Below are 21,781 nucleotides of genomic sequence, written 5' to 3' on the forward strand. Positions count from 1 at the left end.
TCCCCCTCCCCCTCCCTCTTTCTTCTTCTTTCTCTTTTTTGGGTACCAGAGGTCAAACTCAGACCTTGTGCCTGCGAGGCAGGCGCAGTGCCACTGAGCTAAAGCCCTGGCCCTGGTCTCTTTTTTTCTGATCCCTCATTTGTGAAGCCAGTAGTCATTTCAGTTGTTACTCCCCTGTGTGTAAGGTGTTTTGTGTGGCTGCTTTCAGATTCTCTCCGTCTTTGTTTTTCAGTAGTTCAACTAAGTGGATGACACACCTAGCTGAGGTTTTATTTGTACTAATCTGAATAGGCATCTGCTGAGCTTCTTTAATTTATAAATTTGTCTTTTTATTCTCTCTACTCTTTTTCTCCTCTATTTCTGGGGCAACAGCTATGCACATGGTCTTTTGATATTCTTAGGTCCCTGAGGCTTGGATCATTTGTTTTTTCCCCCTTCTAATTATTTTGCTTTGGCTTCTCAAATTGAATAGTTTCTGTTCTAGTTTCAAGTTTGTAGAATTTCTTTCTTCTCTGCAGTGTCTTATTAAACTGGATAAAATAATGTTTGATTTTAGTTATATATGTTGTATTTTTAGATCCAGAATTTGTTTACGTCTTTAAAAATTTTTTTTCCATCCCTCTACTGAGATTCCTTTCTTTACACCCTGCCCCCTCAGACGGACTTGCCCAAGTTGGTTCCCTACTTAGACAGGCCTGCTTCATTTAGCCTTCCGGGGTTACAGTGTTTATCACCCTACCTGGCCTTTTGGCATCCTGCACATAGTTATAATAACTATTTTAAGATCCTTTTCTGCTACTGCCAGTGTCTAAGTTATCTCCAGGTTGGTTACTTTTTCTCGAGTTTGGGTTACATTCTCTTTGCATTTCACAAGACGGGTAATTTGGGGTTGTATTCTGGACACTGTGACTTTTATATGTCACAGAGACTATGTATGAATTTTGTTGTCTTTGTTTAAGCAGTTAATTTAGCAGAATTCACACTCTGAACTGTCTCTCATGTTTTGGCTAATAGTGCAAATCCATCTGGTTCGTTTAGCGTCAGTGGGCTGCTTTGAGTCGGATGCAGGCCTGGGTTCAGGGATCAGTGGGAGATGTGGGAAGGGCTTGGAGGCAGAATTTGGGTCTCCTCCATGGTGCTGAATTCCATCCCTGGAGCCTGGGTAAAAAGATGGTAACGATGCAAAATTCGATGGTGCTGTTCTCTCCTTTTACGTATTGACTCCCTTGCACTTTTCACCAGTGTCTTCAGATTTCTTTTTTTTTGGGTAAAAAGATGGTAACGATGCAAAATTCGATGGTGCTGTTCTCTCCTTTTACGTATTGACTCCCTTGCACTTTTCACCAGTGTCTTCAGATAATTCTTTTTTTTTTTTTTTTCACTTTTTATCCAGAGTTTACAGTTGCTGTGTATAGGAGGCTTGGAAGGTTTGGTCTATTACAAGCTCTCATCATTATCACTAGTGAAGCATCTTATCAATTTGTAAGAGTTCTTTGTACATTTTTGCAACTAATCTTTTGAATATAATTTTTTCCAAAATAACCTTTCATCTATTGACTTTGTAGCATCAATTTCCATACAAATATTTTTCATTTTTAGGTCATCAATTATATCTCCTTTTATAACTTAACTGACTTCACTAGAGGAGTCTCCGTCCTTTGATTATGTGTGTTTTCTTGCTACCCTCAGCCTCATTTGGAAGATTTTTTATTGTTTAATTTTCTTACTGCCTTAATCCATATAGTGTGTGTGTGTGTGTGTGTGTGTGTGTGTGTGTGTGTGTGTTGGGTAAGATACCGATTTCTCCCTACAACCTTAACCTTTTTCATTTTTATTTTTTGAACTTGATCTTAGCCAAAAGGCCGAGAAGTGATTTTATTTGTATTTTTAAATTTTGAGATAGGGTATTGCTAAGTTGCCTGGCTGACCATGAGTTTGAGACTATCCTGTCTCAGTCTTCCAAGTAGCTCACTTTTATTTTAAGTGGATAGCTAGTTTTGGTGCACTATTTATTTAACACTCCATCTTTTTCCCACTGAATTGAGGTCAACTCTGTCATATGTTATTTTCTCGTGGCTTGGGATTTAATTGTGGCTTCTTTATTTGGTCCAGTGTGTAATTTCTGAATTGCTGGACCAAATGTCATACTGACTTGGGTAGTGTGGCTTTATATGAGTTTGTACATATGTACTTGTATGTAAAGCCACTTTCTAATTTCTAGCAAGCAACTGTATGCTCTCGTTTCCACCCATTTATCATTGAGCACACAGAGCAAGTCACGCAAGGGTGTGGATACAGGGAGGGGTAAAGAGTGGGGCCAGCACTGCAGCCTCCCACAGGAGGTAGTGCATTCTCACGGTTCAGAAATAATACACAAAGGGGTGGAATTTTTTTATGCCAATTCTCATGCAGAAGAACATTTTGTCCACAGTGTTGTACACCTAGCGCTTTCACATAGCAATAGATCTCAGAGAGCATTCTGTTTTAGGACACTACATTCCTTGTTCTTTTTCTTCCCTAAATACATATGTGATGTTCTCTCGGATGGTTGGTATTATGTTGTGTGGCCCCATAGTTATTTGCTTACTACCTCCTGTGCATGGGTATCTTTCGCATTTCCATTCCTTTACAGTAAGTGTTGCTGTAATGAATAACCATGCATCTGTGGGATACATTTCCTGAAGTGAAACTGTCGGGTATGAGGATATATGTGTGGGTGATCTTGGTTGATGTCATTCTCTGTATGCTCACCCCAATCTGCAGTCCCAGTGGCTATGGTTTGAGTTCCTGTTTTCCAAATAGCTTCACCAGCAGAGTGGTTTTCAAACATAGGATTTCTGCCGGTCTCAGAAATGGGTGCATTTCTGAACTCTGAGTGACCTTGAATTCCTCTTTATATGCTTAAGAGCTATTTTGCTTCCTTTTCTGTGAACTCTTTTTTTTTCTCTGCCTGGTTTTTGCTGTTGTTGGTTTCTGTTTTTGTGTTGCTAGGAATCAAACTCAGAGCTTTGCATATGCTAGGTAAGTGCTATTTTTAAAGTGGATGGTTGATTGGTTCCCTCTTCTGGTCATTTCTAGGAGATTTTTATGTATTTGTCTGATGAGTCCTTGGAGTTTATTATTTTTCTGTGGCTTTGTTGTATGCTTTACTGTGTATAAGTTATTTGATTTCTATGTAATCAAATTTATAGGGTGACCTGCACTTATTGTTTATAAAGCACTTAGCCTATATTTTCTTCTAGTATTTTTATTTTTATTTTTCCTTCTGTCTGTCTCTCTCAGATACATTGGAATCACATTTTGGCCAAATGTTGAATAGTTGAGTGTTAAAATCAAGTGAAGTAGAGGCCCAAATCACCATTATAGGATGAATGAACTTCTACAACACCAACATTTTATTTTATTTTATTTATTTATTTGGTACCGGGGATTGAACTCAGGTCCTTGCGCTTGCAAGGCAGGCCACCGAACTGCTGAGCTAAATCCCCGGCCCCCAACATTTTAATTTTAAAAAACTTTAATAAAGTATTAAGGTTTTATTATAAGGCTTTAGTAGTTATTTTTGATAAATTAGACAATCTGTTGCAAGAACAGCAATTTCTCAGCAGCATCAATTGTTTGGTTGCTTTTATAGTCTTGACATTATATACCTGTAAAAAACTTTACTCACTTTTTGTTGAGGGAGGGGAACCTTGTGTATGGGTGACCTGGAGAGACTCAGGACCATATTGGAAGTAACTAAAAGTTAAGTAGTACATCCTTTAAAGGTTATTTTGTCTCATGTACAGGGCTAAAATAATGTAAAGTTCTACAGAGATTACATTGATTTAATCTGATTCTATTTCCATGTGTTTAACAGCTGTATTTCTTAATATTTATATTTACTGGGCCGGGGTTTAGCTCAGTGATGCCATCGCCTGCCTCGCAAGCACAAGGACCCAAGTTCCATCCCTGGTAAAAAAAAAAAAAAAAAAAAATTTATATTTACTAAACTGTTTCCTATTTAACCATTTTAAATTCTCAGCAAATGTCTGAGATTAACTTCTTTCACAGTCATTGTTTCAGCATTTTAGTCTTATTATAATAAATATGCTCTTATGCATCGTTTGATAAAATTTCAGCATATAAAGAGTGATTAATATAAATATGTAATATATACATATAGCCTATAAATGCATGCAGCATCTAAAAATGATTTACGCTCAGGTTACCCAGGGGTGTTGACTTTTCTTTGACAGCAGATATTCAGCCTGTAGCATATATCCTGGTGATATGCCTTGCCCATACTACAGTACTGTTGTGCTAGTCACATGCAGTCGCAAGGCAGCGGTCCTCGCTGGGTCAGAAGTGGCAGATGTGCTGCTGACGTTATTCTCTGGTATTCTGGAAGCCAAATAGTAGATTTAGAGCAAATTACAACTATGTGTAAATTTCTGATACAGTTGAGGTTTGATTCTACGTGAGTACTCAGTGGTCCCCAGACGCAGACTTGAGCCTGCCATCTTTCACCCTACGTTCAATTCATGCGTGTCTCACCTGTATTTCTGGACCTTTGGTTCCCTGGCCTAAACATGTGTGAACAGGTACCATGCCTATGATGACTGTTGAGTCTCTAGACTAATAGTGTGTGTCTTGTACCTGCTAGAACTAGTTCCCTGAGGTCTTTTCCAGCGCTCTCAAGGCCATTCGTGTTTCTTTATGACGTGATTTTCGAATCAGTCCCCTGGTCCCTCTTCCCCCAGTAAATACCAATTAGTCCTCTTATCAGGGTGGTGACAAATTTTTCATTAATGTAGGTAGGACGGATTTTTTCATGATTGTGGGTCTTCTGCTTCATCAGCACAACATGTCTGCATTTCTCTAAGCATTTTGTATCCCTTGCATATTCACTGTTATATGAATTCCTGTGTATTTTACCGGCTTCAAATTGTTTAATAACCTTAGGATCATTTTGACTGATTCTCTCCTAAGTATTATGTTTGTTGTTTTTAATCTGAGACTTCTGGTAACTTTATTTCTTCTAAAGACACTTTGAGGAGGTTAGGTAATGACCTGACTCAATCTAGATGGCATAGGATGTGTTGGGTCAATGAATGAATCAAACCTTACCTTGTGACTAAAGGCACAGAGACATGCAGTCTGCATGGAAAATCTGGGTGTTAGCTCCTAGGTTCTAGTCCAAGCATGTGCTTCCAGCCGCTAGGAAATAGTTGTAATGCAAGGATGTTACCAGCCTTCTAGGAGCAAACACAGGGTCAGTCATAAACATTGCAAGCATTTACTGAACACTTACGTATAAAGCATCTGTTGTGTGCTTTTTGTGTTAATTTGCACAGCCTAACCCTCGTATAGGGGGACCTAACTATATATCTGTGATTTACACATGAGTAAATTGAGGCATAGAGAAAGTAGCCAGCCCAGAGTTAAACAGATTTCTCCATTATAGCACTTCTCAGAGCCTTCACAGCACTGTTCTAATGAAATACCTGCACTATTCACAAGAATTGGTTTTTGGCAGGGCAGCTGGACTGGAGCTAGACATTTGGAACTTGTTAAAAAAACTGTTTTTTGGTACTGGGGATTGAACTCGGGACAGGCGGAGGCACCACTGAGCTAAATCCCCAGTCCCATGGAACTTGTTAAACTTTAACTGAGAGGTGAAAGCTGGTCTCTTCTACCTTTTTAAATGCACATTACCAATTGCCCATGCGCTTTATTAGGCTGCTCTGAATACTAATTGTGAGCTTCCAAGAGAAGATGGGCAGGCTGCTCTCAGAGACTGGAACAATAATACCTTGGCTGGGTGCTGAATGTTGTGTGGATATCGCCTTACTTTACCCCCAGTACAACCTGAACTCTCACGTTCCCATTCTGCAGGTGATGAGCCTGAGCCCCTGAAGGTTAAGGGACTCACCCTTGCCTGTGGCATCTAGGAAGACCAGTGCTGGGACTTGTGCCCAGGTGTATCTGACCCTCATGTCTTCGGGTCTGTAGGTACCAAATAAATGCTGCCATTTCCTGTTTAGGATAACCTTGCTGTTCTCTTACCCAGAGCCACGATCATGTCTCTGGAAGACTTTGAGCAGCGCCTGAATCAAGCCATTGAAAGAAATGCCTTCCTGGAAAGTGAACTTGACGAGAAGGAGAACCTCCTAGAATCTGTTCAGCGACTAAAGGATGAAGCCAGAGGTCAGAGGTTTTGGCCTTATTCTTTGTTTTTACTAGCGTGATTTCCTCTCCATCTCTGATACCATCCTATTCTGTGCCTTGCCCATCACTGCCTTTACTGGGAATCTGCACCCCTCCCAGCATGTGGGTTGTCCAGCCAGAGTGTGCAGGACCCTTCCCTTGGTCCCTGCTCAAGTGCTCAGAATTCTCAGCCCTCAGACCCTGTGAAGACCCCTCATAGATATTTACAGAGATAGCTTTGAAGGTCACAGATGAAGCCCTCGTTTGGGGGCTTTGCTCCTGAGCAGTGGAATTCATTTGGGAGAGAAGCTTCCTGGTCTGAAATCGACACATATGCTTGATGCACTATGGACTAAGTCTCATGGGAAGGAGAACCCTGCTGGTAGAATTGCTCATCAGTCTGTTCCTTTTGTGACTTGGTGGTAACTGATACTTTGGATTGAGAAACCTTTTCAGCATTTGCTCAGTGGAGGTGGACAGTCCCAGAGGTAGAGCTTTCCTGTACCAAGGCATTAAGGTAGCACCCACAGTGGGTGCATAAGAGATTTTTTTTGAAGTCTGAACTGATTATTCATAACATTAGTTTGATTTCTAATAATATGTGGCCTGAAGGGGAGGATTTTAAAAAATGCTAAATTAAAAAACTGTTAGTTGAGTGCTCAAAAAGTTTCAGATTGGGTTTCGAATTAGCAGTGTTGAACCAGTAAAGTATACAGATATTCCTAGAAAAATCTGAAGCGGTTCTGGTCTCAAGCATTTTAGATGAGGAATATTCAACCCGTAGTTGTTCCTAAGTGCCCATCAGTATCAACAGTGGTAGTGAGGTGGCTAAAAAACCCACATAGGTTTGCTATGATACGTTAAACCATTGTTAAAAGGAAGAAAAGAGATTAAATGTCGTCTTGGGAATAATTAATTGCGTACATGTACCATTGAGGCAGAGTAAGTCATGGACAGGAGGTGTCGATGTTTATATTTATGCTTAATAAAAATGCTTATACTTTATAGCCAGTAGATCTTCACCCACATTCAGACTGTCTGAACATGCAGCAATAAAGGATTGAGAAGACTTGCCGTGTGTTATAGGTGATCACTTGTGATCAGGGAAGGGTGTTTGGGGATAGCTGGAAAAGCACACTTAAATTTGGGATTCTGTGTACACTGCAGTGTTAAAGTTTTCAGAAAGCAAAGCAGTAGTGTGTCACTGCCACTGTTTTAAACAATTTTTAAACCTTTTTTACTCAAGGAAAATGATGTAGCTTTGCAAACCTGCTAAGCAGGGTCAGGCGGGCTTTGCTTCATTCGGGGTTCTGGACTTATTCACCCGGTAGTTATTTTCCCTGCGAAGCATCTGTCTGACCTCCACCCCACCCTGAAAGTAAGGACTTTACATTCCTGAATCCCTTTCTCGGCGCAGATTTGCGGCAGGAATTGGCTGTGCAGCAGAAGCAGGAGAAGCCCAGGACACCCATGCCCAGCTCGGTGGAAGCCGAAAGGACAGACACAGCTGTGCAGGCCACAGGCTCTGTGCCATCTACTCCTATAGCTCACCGAGGACTCGGCCTTGGTTTAAATACGCCGGGGACAGTCAGGCGTGGTAAGGTGTGGGGAACCGGGAGGATTTTCTGTGTTTCACCCCTGTCCTGGTGGGAACCTGGTTGGGTCCTAGGTGAGGTGCCTTGGGCTAAGCCATATGGTGGGGAGCAGTCTGGGGCGCTCCTCACAGCAGGGCATTGTGATCCTCGATGTGGAGCGGTAGGAAAACAAGTACTGAGTGCTCAAAGCACTTTGGGCAGCGATCGTGTAAATTCACACCACAGGCCTGCCGGGCAAGTGCTGGCTCCATTCCACGGAGATGGAGACAGGCTCTGCCTTCAAAGTCACAGCAGGGAGATGGCACTGTTGGGATTTTAACCCCAGCAGGCTGGCCGCGGGACTTAGTTTACCACATGCCGCCTAAGCCTTAGCAGTCTAGCGTTATCTCCCACACGTGTTAGGCACACAGCTTACGTGGGGATGAGTTACAGTCTTACTGATTTGCACCTTAAATTTAGCCAGTGTGAGTGGGGCCTGTTGTACACCAGTTGCTGCTGGTGCATTGACTCCACCTTGGAGAAGAGGGCTCTACAGAGCAGGCCCTTTTTAGAGTGGCTGGCTGTGTGCCTACTGTATTTATCCCAAATTATGATAATTTCTAGAAATTGGGGTGGACCTGTTTTGACTTTTTGTTGTTGTTTGTTTGTTTTGTACCACTGGGGATAGAACCCTGAACCTTCACATTGAGCTGCATCCTCAGCTTTTTTAGGGGGTGGGGGGTACCTGGGATCGAACTCGGGACCTTGCACTTGGAGGTAAGGCAGCAGCACCAATGAGTTAAATCCTCAGCCCTTCAGACTTTTTTTAAAAAAATTGTGAGACAGGATCTTGCTAAATTGCCCAGGCTGGGCTCAATCTTGCAATCTTCCCTTCTCAGATTCCAGAGTGCTAGGATTAAAAGGGATTACAGAGTGCATGGGATTACAACCATGCTCAATCTCACCTGGCTTTAGCTTTGTTGATGTGAAACTAAATGTTTAATCTCATTTTGTAAGGATTTAAAAGGCTGGTCATCCAGTAGAGTCTTGGCACGTTGCCCAGTTAGCTCCTGAATGAAATGGGGCAGCATTCCGAAGCAAGGGAAAGCCAGCAACTTCCCTTCTCCCCTGCCACGGTTTCATATTTAGAGATGTTAGTGCACAGACCAGACTGTAGGCTGGTGTTGTGATGTGTGCTTCTCCTTGTACAACCAGGGCTGGACAGCTCCAACAGTGGGACCCCTCTCACACCTGCCGCCCGGATTTCAGCCCTCAACATTGTGGGGGACCTGCTGCGGAAAGTAGGGGTAAGACTGCGCCTTCCCGGGGTGTGTGTGTCTTCTTGCCTGTCTCTCACAATACCTGGAAGGGAGCATCTTGCCTTGAATAGAGACATAATAGGTTTTAGATGTGACTGGTCCTTCAGAGTCACCAAGCATCATCAGAGCCTCCTGGAGCAGAATCTTCAAGGCCCGGAGCTCAGAACTGAAGTCTTGCCCTCTCATCTCTGGGTGTGCTTTTTTTTTTTTTTCCACGAACCATTTTTCTTCCATTTTTTCAAGGAGTTTGGGTCAATAAGGTCAATTGATGGCCTTTTTCCTTTGAAGAAATTGAAGGGCCGTTTTTAAATGGCTTGCTCTTTTTTTGTTCTCTCAGGAGTTTAATAGAACATCTTGAAAGATCAGAAAGAAGAGACTGACCTTTCCGGTTTCCCATTAATTACGTGAAGGGATTCTTGTGTGCTTAAGCAATAATGTGGGTATTTTTGTTAGTTGTTTCTTTTATTTTTAAAAATGAGGCCTGAGTGCTCACTTTGGCAGCACATACACTAAAAATGAGGCCTGAGAGCCATATAATTTCAATCTTGCAGTTTGAACATACACTCATGACTAAACTCAGTAGAAGCTTGCAACTTATTCCTTATGTGTTGGCTCTTGGCTTTCCAGTTTTCTGTGGCATGAGCAGGTTGTGCGTATTTAGCAGCATATGGAGAAGCCTGGTGGGTAGGGGGCTTCTCCTGCCCCTGTAGTTTCCTCAGAGTCTGTTTACTCCAAGTTCAGTCATTGTTTTTTTTTTTTTTTTTTTTTTTTTTTTTTTTTTTTTTTTTTTGGTTTTTTTTTTTTTTTTGGTACTGGGGATTGAACTCGGGCCCTTGCGCTTGCAAGGCAGGCGGCAGAACCACTGAGCCAAATCCCTGGCCCTATTGTTGTTTTTGGAGACAGGGTCTCACTATGTAGTTGAGACTGACCTGGAACTTAACTATTTAGCCCAGGCTGGTTTTGAACTCACAGTGATTCCCCTGCCTCAGCCTCCTGAGTGCTGGGATTATAGGCGTGCAACAGCTCAAGTCCTTGTTTAAACTTCATGCCACTCTATACATGTTTAACACAGTAACAAAACAGTGAATGATTCTGAGTTGATGTTCTACTTCATATAGGTGGAGTTGAACAATAGGTGGAGTTAGTGACTTTCCAAGATGCTCCCAAATATTTCAGGCAGGTGGTTATGAGAACTGGGGACACTGGATTCCTCTGGGCCCTGCCCCAGAATTCCAGCACAGCACAATTTGAGCATCACTGTTTTAGGTTCTCTTCTCTATATGGGGTCTGGTGAGAGAGGACTTCCTGTCCTTAACTTGAAAGACAAAAGCACATTTCTTACCAGGCACTGGAGTCCAAACTTGCATCCTGCCGGAACTTTGTATATGATCAGTCCCCCACCCGGACAAGTGGCCCAGTCTCAGGGCGTGGGAGCAAGAACAGAGATGGTGGCAGTGACAGAAGGACAAGCGGCAGTGGCGTACCTCTGGGTGACAAAGGGTCAGTACCTGTTGATGTTCCTTCTTGTGGTAGAGGTTGTATCTAGCGACTTCCGGTCAACGCTGAGTCCCACCCGCCACCATTTGTTTTGGAGCTGTAGGATTATTTCGGTGACCTTATCCTGTACTCCCTTCCCTTGAAGCGGAATTGGTCTGGGCAAACAGCCAAGGAGAGTGCCATGTTTATCATTTGTTTCTACAGCCCTGACTCAAGGGCAGGCTGTGAGAATGTCTGAGTACCTTGTTTAGGCATTGAGCTTCAAACACTTATCTGCTTCCTCTAGAAAGTAGAATTTTATTTTTAAACATGTAGACCCTTCTAGAAACTGAAAGGACTGACTAAATTCTAGCCAGACTAGATTCCCAAAACCAGTCATCTAGTTGGGAGATGCAGATCTGACCTCTAATGGATTTGTTTTCTTGTTGAAAGAAAACCAGAGCCCTTTCCACATGCAGGAATTCCATGGGAGAAACGCTTTTTGTGTCTAGAGACCAGGCCACCCAAATCTGGTGGGCCTGTGGCAGACTTGTGGTGGGAAGCTAGGAATTGTTTTCCCATGGCATGCACTCTCAGAACTCTAGACATAGATTTTTTTAAATTTAATTTTTATTTTTGAAAATTTAAATTCAGGGACTAGGAGTGTAGCTCTGTAGACAGAAGGCCCGGGGTTTGATTGTTAGCACTGTTCTTCTCACACAAAAAATATACCTTTGACAAGAAGTGGATGTTTTTAGAAGTTCTTCTGAGAAGGAGTTTTCTGTGTGAGCTTGGGAGTCTGAGAGCCAGGTAGCCAGTGTCCTTTTCTTCATTTCACAGGAGAGAAAACTGAGGCCCTGTGAGACCCTGCTCCTCACTCTTAGAACCCTGTGGGCCCCGGTGCTAGCCGGTTTGTCCCTGCCATCCTGTCAGCTAAACTTGGTTTGCTCTATCTGAAGGTTGGGAAAACGCCTGGAATTCGGGAAGCCGCCCTCACATCCATCCTCGCCAGCACTGCCACTGCCGTCTGCCCCTGGGGTTGTCAAGCTGTTGCTTTAGGAACCCGCGCGAGCTGGAGTCCTGTCTGGCCGGGGTCCTTACCTTTCCTTTCCTCCTGCCTTCACACTAGGCTTTTTTTTTTTTTTTTTTTAAATAATTAGTTTGAGAAATGAGAGCCAGCAGTCACTATAGTTTGCTTTGTCCTGTGTGGCCCAAGCCACTGACCAAGGCTGTCAGCCGTGGCCCTGGTGGTATCCCTGCGAAATGACGTCTCCCCTTGGTGTGTGTGGATCACAGAGACAGTGACAAACTGGGCCTCTAGGAAGGTTCTGAGTGTGGGGGACAAGGCTGTCCGTCACTGGCTACCCAGGAGTCCTGATGTCCTTGTGGGGTGCTGTTAGTGTCCAGCTCTCGGGCTCACCTCTTGGCCCCTTGCATCTGGAGCTGACTTCCAGAACGGACTCTCAGTGCTTTATGGTGTGCAGAAATCACGTCTTGGAGCGGTGAAGAAAAGATGCGTGTGCCTTTTAAAACTGACAGTGTACCTCTGACTCTTTAATGTGCCCCTCATGGTGGTCTTTAGAGATAATGTTTGCGTTTTGGAGTCATTTTCAAATCAGCATCAGTGAGGAATCCTGTCCTCTGCGGGTAAGGCCCAGCCCTTAATCCCCAAGTTCCCCACTCTGGCATGGGGGTGACATCTGCTTCAGGACTTTGGGGGTGCTAGGAGTACAGTGGCCTGGATCCTACAGCCCCTAAGTGGAGAACTTCACTCAAAGCCATCTTGAAATAAACGGGGTGGCCTTCAGATGCGATGAAAACAACAGATGTTGTTGGAAGCGTGTTGGTGAAACGGAGAAACAAGCACAGCAGCCCCAGTGTTCCCCGAGTCGTCTGTGAGCCCCTACTGGCCCTGCTCTGCTGCCTCTGCTCTCAGACACCAGCGGAAAGAGCCGTGCCTCCCAGGAGCCAGGAGTGCAGCCTGATAGCCTGCACTTTTTACTAAGTTATTTTCTGACAGAACCAGCGAAACTAAGCCTTGAGTTGAAAATAGAATTTTTTAAGCCCTCCTGAGGTTTGGCTGAGAAGTCAGCTACAGACCGGCCAGGTTTGTCACCTAACATGTTCTAATCTGTGTGGTAAAAGATGTCCTTTATTTTTTTAAACAATAAAATCAAGAGAAACTCGCATTCAGCTGGTTTGTGGTATGGTCGCATATGTGAATTTCCATGTTGCTCTTACGGTGGTAAAAAATCTTTTCCTTTTTTTTTTTTTTTTTTTTTAACAAAGTCACAAAATAGAAAAAATATATATATATTTTAAAAATTTCTATTCTGGTCAGTCTGTTAGAAATGTTGTCAGGGAGCATTTGCCCATTGTTTGCGGTGTAGTAGCATTTGGCTGCATGGTCAAGTCTATTACTGTGTTTGCTGTGGTCTGAGTTTTGTCCCATGGAGTGGCTGTGTAGAATAGCTGGTGTTAAAGAGAACCTTTGCAGGGCATATCTGTCCAAAGCCTTGGAGCTAGACAAGGAAAACGCCCCTGGCTTGCTTTTGAAGGACCCAATCCTAAGAATGGTTTTCTTATGTTTTAAAGCCTTGTTGAAAAAAAAAAATAACAAAGAGCTGGGTGTTTTGGTGCACACTTGTAATCCTAGCACTCTGGGAGGCTGAGGCAAAAGGATCACAAATTCAAGCCCAGCCTGGGCAATTTAACAAGACTTTTTCTCAAGATAATAAAAGGTCTGGGCATATAGCTCAGTGTAAAAGCTTCAGGTTCAACCTCAGTACTAGAAAAAAATGTGTGACAGACCAAATGTAGCCTGCAAAGGCTAAAATATTCACTGTCTGGCATTTATATAAGGGCAGTTTCCCAACCCATGCTGGGCAAAGCATCTTGTGTTTTAATTTACAAAATCAAAATCTTGTATTCATCATAGTACAGATTAAAGATTCCTTACCCAAACTGTTAGGGACCAGAACAGCTCTGGGTTTTGAATATATATATTTTTGGGAATGTTAACATACCTTGGGAATGGGACCCAAGTGTAACCACAAAATTCATTTATGATTCATGTGTGTCTTATCCACATAGCCTGAAGGTAAGCAGTAATTTCAGGGTTCCTGTGTTTTGACTATGACTAGTCACATGAAGTCAGGTGAGGAATTTTCTGGTTTTGGTGTCTCACTGTTATTCGGTAGGGTTTGAGTCTAGGAGCGTTTTGGATTTTTGGACCAGGGATGCTCAGCCACTACATGCCAACTGGGTTTTGGTTGATCAGGATGGTCTCTGCTGCCAGGTTCAAGGGCAGAGGCAGTGTGCCCTGCCAGCCACCGTCCCCCCTCCTCGACCCTCTGGCCACCTGCATCCTTGTTGGAGAGGCCCCTCAGACACTGTGCGTCTGTTCTTCCTTATGCCAGCTGTGTGGCATCTTATGTCACCTCCCTAGGCCTGTTTCTCCATGTCTGAAATAACCCTGACTGCATAGGGTCACTGAGAGAATTAAATGAGAACGTCCCTTCTCGCTTTTCTTTGGGTCTGAAGAAAGCACTCCAACAGAAAGCCAACTCCGTGCTGGTGATTTATAACCTTTTATTAGTGACGGTGTCCGTAAGTACAATCAGGGTGCATAGAAGACAGTGCGGCATCCCTGCTCTTAGCTCTTAGAGCAGCGGTTCCTTTGTAAGTCACGTGACTGCGGAAGGCACTTGGTCTGGGTGAACTGTGTGTGTCTGAGGTGTGGCAGCTGGGAGAGGGGAAGAGAATTCTCAAACAAGGGCCTTGTCAAGAAGTGGGAGGGGCCTGCAGGGTAGGGAATGAGTTGGGGTGAGCAGGGGCAGTTGGCACCCATTTTGGAGACTTTCTCCCCTTTTCGTGTAAATGAAGTTGCTGGCGACTGGTCACTGCGGCTGTTGTTCTGAAAACTCAGCCCACCAGCAGGACTCGAGGCTGCCTATCTTCTAGGTCTTCTCCTCTGGTACAACCGAAACACTGGATTTCACACCCTGGCTACAGAGTGGTCCTTTTACAGTCATTGTGAGGGGTGTTGGTGAGATCTGGAATTTTGAGAATGGATTTAGACAATGCTAAAGTAGTATCTGCTGGGTTTTGTTGTTTTTTTGGTATTTTGGTTTTTTTTCCCTGCAGTGATGTAAAACTCTAGTGAGTTTATTCACTGGCTTTGGTTCCATTGAAGTCTGCGTCCCGAGCGTCCATTTCCTCCTCAGAACCATCTGCATTTTCAATAACTCTTCGTCCTCCAGACCTTCTGGAAGGAACAAATGAGGTCTCATTTCCTCGCCTGTGGGTTTTAATTAGAAAACATGTCACTCTTTAGTAAAGGACTCTCTGTCAAGGGTGGAATAGACTTTTATAAGGGGCAAAGACCAAACACAAACACACTCAACACAGATGAGATGCAGCTTTTCAAGTTTAAGGCAACAAATTTTGGCTAATCTTAAGGTACGTTTGGTTGTGCTTAATCAGCTGAGATGCGGGAATGAGTGGGTTTCTTCCAGCCAAGATTATCTACTTTAATGCATTCATGATGAGGCCGTAATTTGTATGTTTTGCTGCTGGGCGGCTTGAACCACCAGTGGTACGTGCATAACTCTCCCCTCAGGTGCCTTTTTATTAATTTTAGTAGTTAAAAGACCAATAAAAGTGATGGGATTCATTTGTACCACCAGTGGTACAAGCCCCCCCCCCCATGGAAATGTTAAAAAAAAATGTCTCGGTCTGGGGGTATAGCTTTTGGTAGAATGTTTGCCTAGCATGTGCAAGGCCCAGGCTTCATCTCCAGCACCACACACAGTCTGGCTTGTTCATTTGATTACTTCTGGACTGCCATGGTCTTGGGTTTGGAATAGGAGGAAAAATCGAAAAGGTAGGGGTAATGCACACCTATGTTTTTATTCAGAAGGAGGGCAGACATACTGTGTTCTTGCCCCCCTCAGAAAAAGCGAGGTTTTAGGTTTATAACTGGAAGCAGGTTTTGAAAATGGACAAGGGCACCATTGAGAGGGATAGAGGTGATGGACACACAGGGCGGCACCCCCTGCGGGTACAGGGCATCCTGGTCTGATGCTTGTGGGTCAGAGTTGGCATCTGTTGGTGTGTTTTTCACTCACTGTGGTATGCAATGTGTATGGCATAAATAGGTGCTCGGTGGATCCTTGTTGGAAGAGTAAGTTATACATGTTAATCCAAGGTTAACAGCGTACTCTCTGCCCCCCTGTGGCTCTTCTTTTCCTCTGGGAAAGAGATCCCCTCTGCTGGTTCTCATCCAGGCCCACCTGGCTTCACAGGAGGGACTGGTCACCTGAAGTGAGGGGTGGACAGATGGGGAAAATCAGGTCCACCTGTAATTAACCTTCTCTGCTTGATAGAAATGCTGGCGTGTATTTTTCAACTGTTTCAACAAATGATGGTGTTGAATTCTGGCCATGTGGCCCTGTTTAGCCTGATTGGAGGACAGGTCTCAACTCATTTGAGGACACTGAAGAAGAAAGCAGACTTCTGGTAACAAAAGCTCACTGCTCCCCACACAAAGCCTGCACAGAGAAGCCACGAAGGGGAGCCCACATCATGGACCCCTTCTTAGAGTCATAGCCACTTCCAACTCAAGACTCCTAGGCCAGCTTTAAAGGGAAGTTTCTAGACTTCCCACCCCATGAGAGAATCAGCTGTTCCCACCTCTGTAGCAGGGACCTCTCTACAACTGCCCATCTCACCCATTTCATGGTGGGACAGAAGGTTCCAATGGTAAGGACGGAGAAGTGAGCATCACCCACCACTGGACTTGCCACATCTACAGCATCGCCCTGGTGCTTCTGGCCCCCAGTTCCCACAGGCTAGCCTGGGGCTGGGAGCTCGACCTAATTGTGCTTTCTGGTTCCAGGCACACTTGCCTCTGGGAAGAGCCTGCATTTGCTAATTTCTTAGAAGAGTTAAGCGATCAGTTTGCCCCTTGACTTCCAAAGTAGCCCATGCCCTGGGTCATAGTGGGCTCCCTGCTTGGCTGACCTCTGCAAGGCACTCTCTCCTGGCTCACGGGCCTTTCTTGGAGGAACTGGCTTCAGATCCTAGACAGTTTGACACAACTACCTTTTACAGGAAGTAAAAGACCCTCTGCAGATTCTCTTGAAGGGTCTTATCCTGGAGAACTGGGGTTCTTGACAAGCACAGCGGACAGATGGGATGTCCACACCTAAAGCCCCGCCTACATGCAGGAACTCGGTTCCTGCTGGCTGGTGGGTCCTCCCATCCAGCTGTGGAAGCAGCCACCCTCTGCGCTGACCCAGTGTCCTGGAGACTCACCTGCCCTCTCCCCACAATGAAGTCTACTCCCCGCTCTGCAAGACCTCACACAGCTTTAAGTATTTGGTGGCAACAGCAGAGCTGAGATTATTCAAAAGAGAAGATGCACCCAAGCAAGGGCTTATTGACCTCAGTGGAGGGTGACAGAGAACTCAGGCCCCCATTGTCTGACTTCACCATGTGAGAAAGTTCTTAAAATCCCAGAGCAGTAGAGGCCTCTGCGTTCTCTAGAGAGGGGCCCCATGTGCTTCCTCGAGTCTCGGGCGTCTACTACCCAGTATCTGAACACAAGCGTGCTGTGAGGACTCTGACAAATGCTCTGCAGACTGTGCCTGGCTCGGTGGCAGCCGGTACCCACCCTCATGCACTGAAAATGCAGTGAGCAGCGAGACTGTGCTCCAGCCGCATGAAGCCCCGGCATCTGAGCAAGGCAGTGAGAGCTCATGTCCTTTGTAGACAGTGCGTGACAGCTTCACTGTGAGAGGACAAGTTTCTAGCTGTGGTCACCAACCTGTGTTGTCGTTCCCAATTTGTGACCCAGACCAGCCCAACAGAAGCCATGTAGGTCCATTCTCAGGGGATGTGTCCAGGGTGTGGACTATCGTAGTCAGGGGCTATGCCCACTGTACAGGAGAGATTGGCGCTGCCAAGTGTCCTCACTGCCTGAGTGACCCTCAACACGCAGGTAAGTGACACTGCACCTAAAAATCTCACTCAAGGGTGGTGCTATGGCCACGCTAGGTGCCACATCACCTGCCAGGCACTGCCCAGGGGGAAGAGAAATGACTCAAGAGATAAGGTCTACTTGTCACCTTCATGTTTGTTTTGATAAAAGACAGTTTTAATCCAGGACACCCAATGCTTCAGGCTTTGCAGGAATCTTGCAGGCATTTGCAAAGACTAAGGAAGGGCATGGGGGTGGGCAATGGAAACAGCGTGACACACAGGAGCTGCGAAGCCAGGGACATGATACCTGGGTCACTGCGAAGTTTCCTGTGGGGGGGGCCCTCTGAAATAGAGAGAGAGTCCTGGATGGTTACCATCAGCAGCCGGGAAGGAGCCAGGTTAAGTACACCTCTTATCGTTAAAAGCATTGGCTTCAGTTAAATGATGTGTGATAGACACATTAAGTCAGCCATACAGTGAAACTCTTGAGGCCACCAGAGCACAAGGAGAGGCTGGCACCACAAAGGGAAACTTTTTAACTGGAAAGGAAACTTCTGTCCCTCAGAAGTTCTTGAAACCTCCTGTCAAGCCTGACTGCACATCTGCTTTGGAAGCGAGCTAGTCTGGGAGATCCGCCTGGCACCCGGTCACCCTTGGCAGGGACCTGTGCCGTTTCAAACCTAATTACTGCTTGGTCTTTTGTTAGCTTCGGTGCCTCTGGTATGAAAGGAACTTGCAGCTTGGATTGGAGCCGAGTAGCGAGATGGCAAATGAAGAAGGTTACATGGGTCAGGCTCAGAGAGGGCTCGGGATGAGGTCTGTGTGGCTGATGACACTTTGTAGATTCCCGGGTGAGTCCTGTGTGCTAAGGAGCTGGCATGGCTTGCTGGTCTTACCCAAAGCTCTGGTGCCCAGATTTATGCTGAAATCCACCCAGGGGACAGCCAGGATGGTGTGGCACATGGGCCTGTCTGGCTTAAGGGTGCCCACAGGACTGTTTGGCATAGGCTGAAAGAACCACTGAGCTCAAGGGAGCAAACACAGCATGGGTAGAGAGCTGTGACCCCATCACCAGAGCCTCCAGTTGCCCATAGAATCCACTTGGGATCTTTCTGACCTCTCACTCCAGGAGCTGCACCTCGGCTCCTGCTGTACTGAGAAGTTGGCTGTAGCTTCCCGCCACCAAGCGGGGAACAGGTCCAGCTCCTCACAGCCTCGATGCCCAGAACCGGGAGGCACGCCTCCTCTCAAAGGGTCCCAGCCTCTCCCTTGGTATTGTGAAGTGGGTCCCAAAGGCTGGAATAGGTACCCCAGGTGCTGGCTACCGTGTGTTTCACCCAATGAATGAACTGCATGGAAGAAAGGGGGTTCCTTTCCAAGTGAGGCCATCAGAACCTCTCTCATGCTGTGTGATGTCACTCCCTTTTAAACAGAAAGAAGCAAGTCTCAGCCCTCAGTCTGTGGCCACAATCCTGTAGCTAGAGCTCAATGTTGCTTTTTTTTTTTTTTTTTTTGAGATAGGGTCTCCCTTTGTAGCTCAGGTTGGCCTTGAACTCACTATGTAGACCAGGCTGGCCTCGAACTGATGATCCTGCCTCAGCCTCCCAAGTGCTAGGACTGCAGGTGTGCGCCACCACACATGGCTCAATATTGCTTTAAAGTCACTGTAGTATTTAACTGCATCGTGACCTTTTAATATAAGCGGCACTGGCTTAAAAATAGGAGTGGAAAGTTTTACTTATTAAGTGGATGGCAGGCAGTAAGGGGCCAACGCAGCTGACAAAGGTGGTGAGAGAATGAGTGAGTCCTCTGTGCTCAGCGACTGAAGGTTTCCTGTGTGTCCAGTGCTGACCTAGACAGCGGGGATGGACACACAAACCCCTCTGTGCTCATGGGAGCTGCAGGCCGAGAGGGAGACAGACCGTGAGATAAAATAATCAGCAGGTGACATGGCGAATGTAAGGGAGAGAGGGAGTCAGGGACTGAGCTCAGACATTTTAGACTGGGCGACTTCCGAGTAAGGACTGAAGGCGGGTGGAAAGAGGGAGCTGGGGGAAGAGTCTCGCGGCTGAGGCAGTGTGTGAAGACGGGAAGGGTAATAGTCAAGGCAGTGAACAGAAATGAAACACCGTAAAGATGTAGCTTTGGCTCTGAGTGAAGAAAGCATTAAATAGGATCCCTTTTGGGGTTTGGTTGACACCAGATTGCAAGAGGCAGCGTGGAAGCTGGAGGCCCATGAAGAGACTGTGAACGTAATCAGGATGAGGGGGACGGTGGCTCTGACCAAAGGATCAGGAAATGGGATTCCCGAAGTGTACTGTTTTGAAGGGGCAGTTGAGCAATTTTCCAACAGACTAGATGTGGGTTGCCAGGGAGGGAGAAAAACAGAATGACCCTAGGTTTGTAGTCCGAGCTGGGTGGTGGGAAGTGAGGCACTGCAACTGGGGGTCTGGGGCGTGTGAGGCATGAGCTGCCTCTGGATACCCAGGTGGGAAGATCAGGTGAGGCTGAGGTCCTGGGAAGGCATCGGCTAAGAGATAAGCTTATTCGCCAAACACGGAATTCTAAAGCCAGAAGACTGGCTGAAGGGAGTGAGGAGAGAGGCGGGAGAAGCAGAGTGCCAGGTGGGTTTTAGATGGAGAGAGCCAGTAAGTGCGGAGGGGCCTGGGAAGCCCAGGGAAGAAGGTGGACATGGAGTGAGGGGCTGCACCTGTCACCCCCGCTGCTGCAGTCAGGTGAGGAGTGGATGCAGCCACGGCGAGGCCCTAGGCAGCGAGTGCAGCCTCCAGCACCTTTGCTCCTGCAGTTGGTGGGGAGGAGAGGTGAGAGGTGTTTCTTGCTGCTGGAATAACAGCCAGAGGGAAAATGTGTCAGAGGGGGACTCGAAGCAGCCACCTGAGCAAGTAAGGCAGGGGACAGCATCAGTGCTGGCAAGGAGAGGAAATGAGCAGAGATGTCAGGACAGGTCGATGGGGAAGTGGGAGGAATTTCACGATCAGTTCTGCTTTGCAGTTAAACCAGAAGTGAGGTTTAACTTCAGTCTCGTAGGAGACTGAGGAGGGAGGTTGTAGGGTGAGGCCCGTCAGGCAGTAATGTGGGTGTGGCGCCAGTGGTCTGCTTTTCTCATGCTCCTTTGTGCTGCGGAGCAGATGAAGGTGGGATTTAGTGTGGCCTATGTTTCAACCCAGTCTGGTGAAGCGTGACAGGGACCCGGGTGCTGGGGGCCTGAAGCTGAGCCCGGGGTCTGTGGGGGCTGTGAAAGGAAGAGATCATCAGTGGGGCAAAGGCCCCAGGAAGACACAGCCAGAGAGGGGGTTGTGGATGGCGGAATCATGAGGGCCTACAGGTCACATGTCAGCCTGAGGGAGTGGTGAGATCATGCAGAAGGTAAGGGACAGGAGGCTGAAGGCCACTGGGATGATGAGATCAGAAGAGCCAGTGGCCTGGGAGAGATGGGAAGCCTAGAGCCAGAACCTTCGGGGAGCCAAACAGGGCAGACAGGCTGAGGAAGAAGCAGCCTGTGCAGCAGGAGCGGGGCTGCCGCCCTCAGGGGTGGGACAGGCAACAGCTCAGCAGTGAGGGCAGAGCCTCGGCAAGGGCCATGGTACCCCAGGGCCTATCTGCATCCTCAGGAGATGCTTTTATTCTCCCATTCCCAGCCATGCACAAGCTGGGCCCTCCCGCAAAGGAGCATCCGGCCCCAAATGGCAGTGACACGGAGGTCCAGAAAGAAGGAATACCGAATGTTCAGAAAAGGGGGCTGGTCGTGACGGAGGATGCGGTGAAGGTTTCCGGAGTCAGGGCTCTGTCTTCTCCTCACATGTTACGGGAGATGGAAGGTGAGGCCAGGGGCTGCAGCCAGGTCTGGTCCTGGCCCACCTTGGTGCACCACACTAGTGCCAGAGCAGGAAGCAGCCTGGGAGGAAGCCAGGGCTCTGGGGGCCGCTGCGTTGGGAGTGGCCTCTGGTGGGTGTGGGCAGGCACGACAGCCAGCAAAGCCCCAGCGCTCCAGCCGGCCCTCACCTGAGCTTGCTCTTGAGCGCGGTCACCTCGCGGCCCATGGCCTCATTGCTCTCTGTGGCCTCATCCAGCTCCCGCTGCAGCTTCCTGCGGTTGGCATTGATGCGCTGGGACTCCTCCTCGGCCTCCTCCAGCTGCCTCTTGAGCTGCTTGACTCTGGTGTTTCCTTTCTCCGCCTGGCAAGGGGAGGGAGAGGCTCTGTAGAGGGCAGAAGGCCTC

At 46.6% G+C, this 21,781-nt stretch overlaps 2 protein-coding genes across 12 annotated transcripts in view; one reads left to right on the forward strand and one right to left on the reverse strand.

The window, feature by feature from the left end:
- The window catches only part of Nde1 (nudE neurodevelopment protein 1), a 38,482-nt gene extending 25,741 nt beyond the window's left edge, over window positions 1-12,741 (forward strand). For 3 of the 4 annotated variants that reach the window (XM_010610771.3, XM_010610772.3, XM_010610775.1), the window contains 5 exons: window positions 6,053-6,189; window positions 7,607-7,786; window positions 8,979-9,070; window positions 10,428-10,582; window positions 11,518-12,741. In XM_010610771.3, coding sequence (XP_010609073.1) covers window positions 6,053-6,189; window positions 7,607-7,786; window positions 8,979-9,070; window positions 10,428-10,582; window positions 11,518-11,617 — 664 coding nt within the window. In that variant the 3' untranslated portion in view covers window positions 11,618-12,741. The other variant, XM_010610773.3, reaches the window with a different exon arrangement.
- A 1,391-nt stretch (window positions 12,742-14,132) lies between these two features.
- Myh11 (myosin heavy chain 11) overlaps window positions 14,133-21,781 on the reverse strand; it is a 123,632-nt gene continuing 115,983 nt past the window's right edge. For 3 of the 8 annotated variants that reach the window (XM_010610776.3, XM_010610777.3, XM_019205499.1), the window contains 2 exons: window positions 21,566-21,738; window positions 14,726-14,858 (listed from right to left, as the gene is read on the reverse strand). In XM_010610776.3, the coding sequence (XP_010609078.1) occupies window positions 14,726-14,858; window positions 21,566-21,738 (306 nt within the window). Of the gene's footprint in view, window positions 14,859-17,695; window positions 17,886-19,135; window positions 21,459-21,565; window positions 21,739-21,781 lie in introns of those variants that run through there. The other 5 variants (XM_019205502.2, XM_019205498.1, XM_019205501.1 and 2 more) reach the window with 5 other exon arrangements.

The sequence above is a fragment of the Fukomys damarensis genome, unplaced genomic scaffold, assembly GCF_012274545.1.
Source record: "Fukomys damarensis isolate Sample0158 unplaced genomic scaffold, DMR_v1.0_HiC HiC_scaffold_34, whole genome shotgun sequence".
NCBI classification, from domain to species: domain Eukaryota; kingdom Metazoa; phylum Chordata; class Mammalia; order Rodentia; family Bathyergidae; genus Fukomys; species Fukomys damarensis.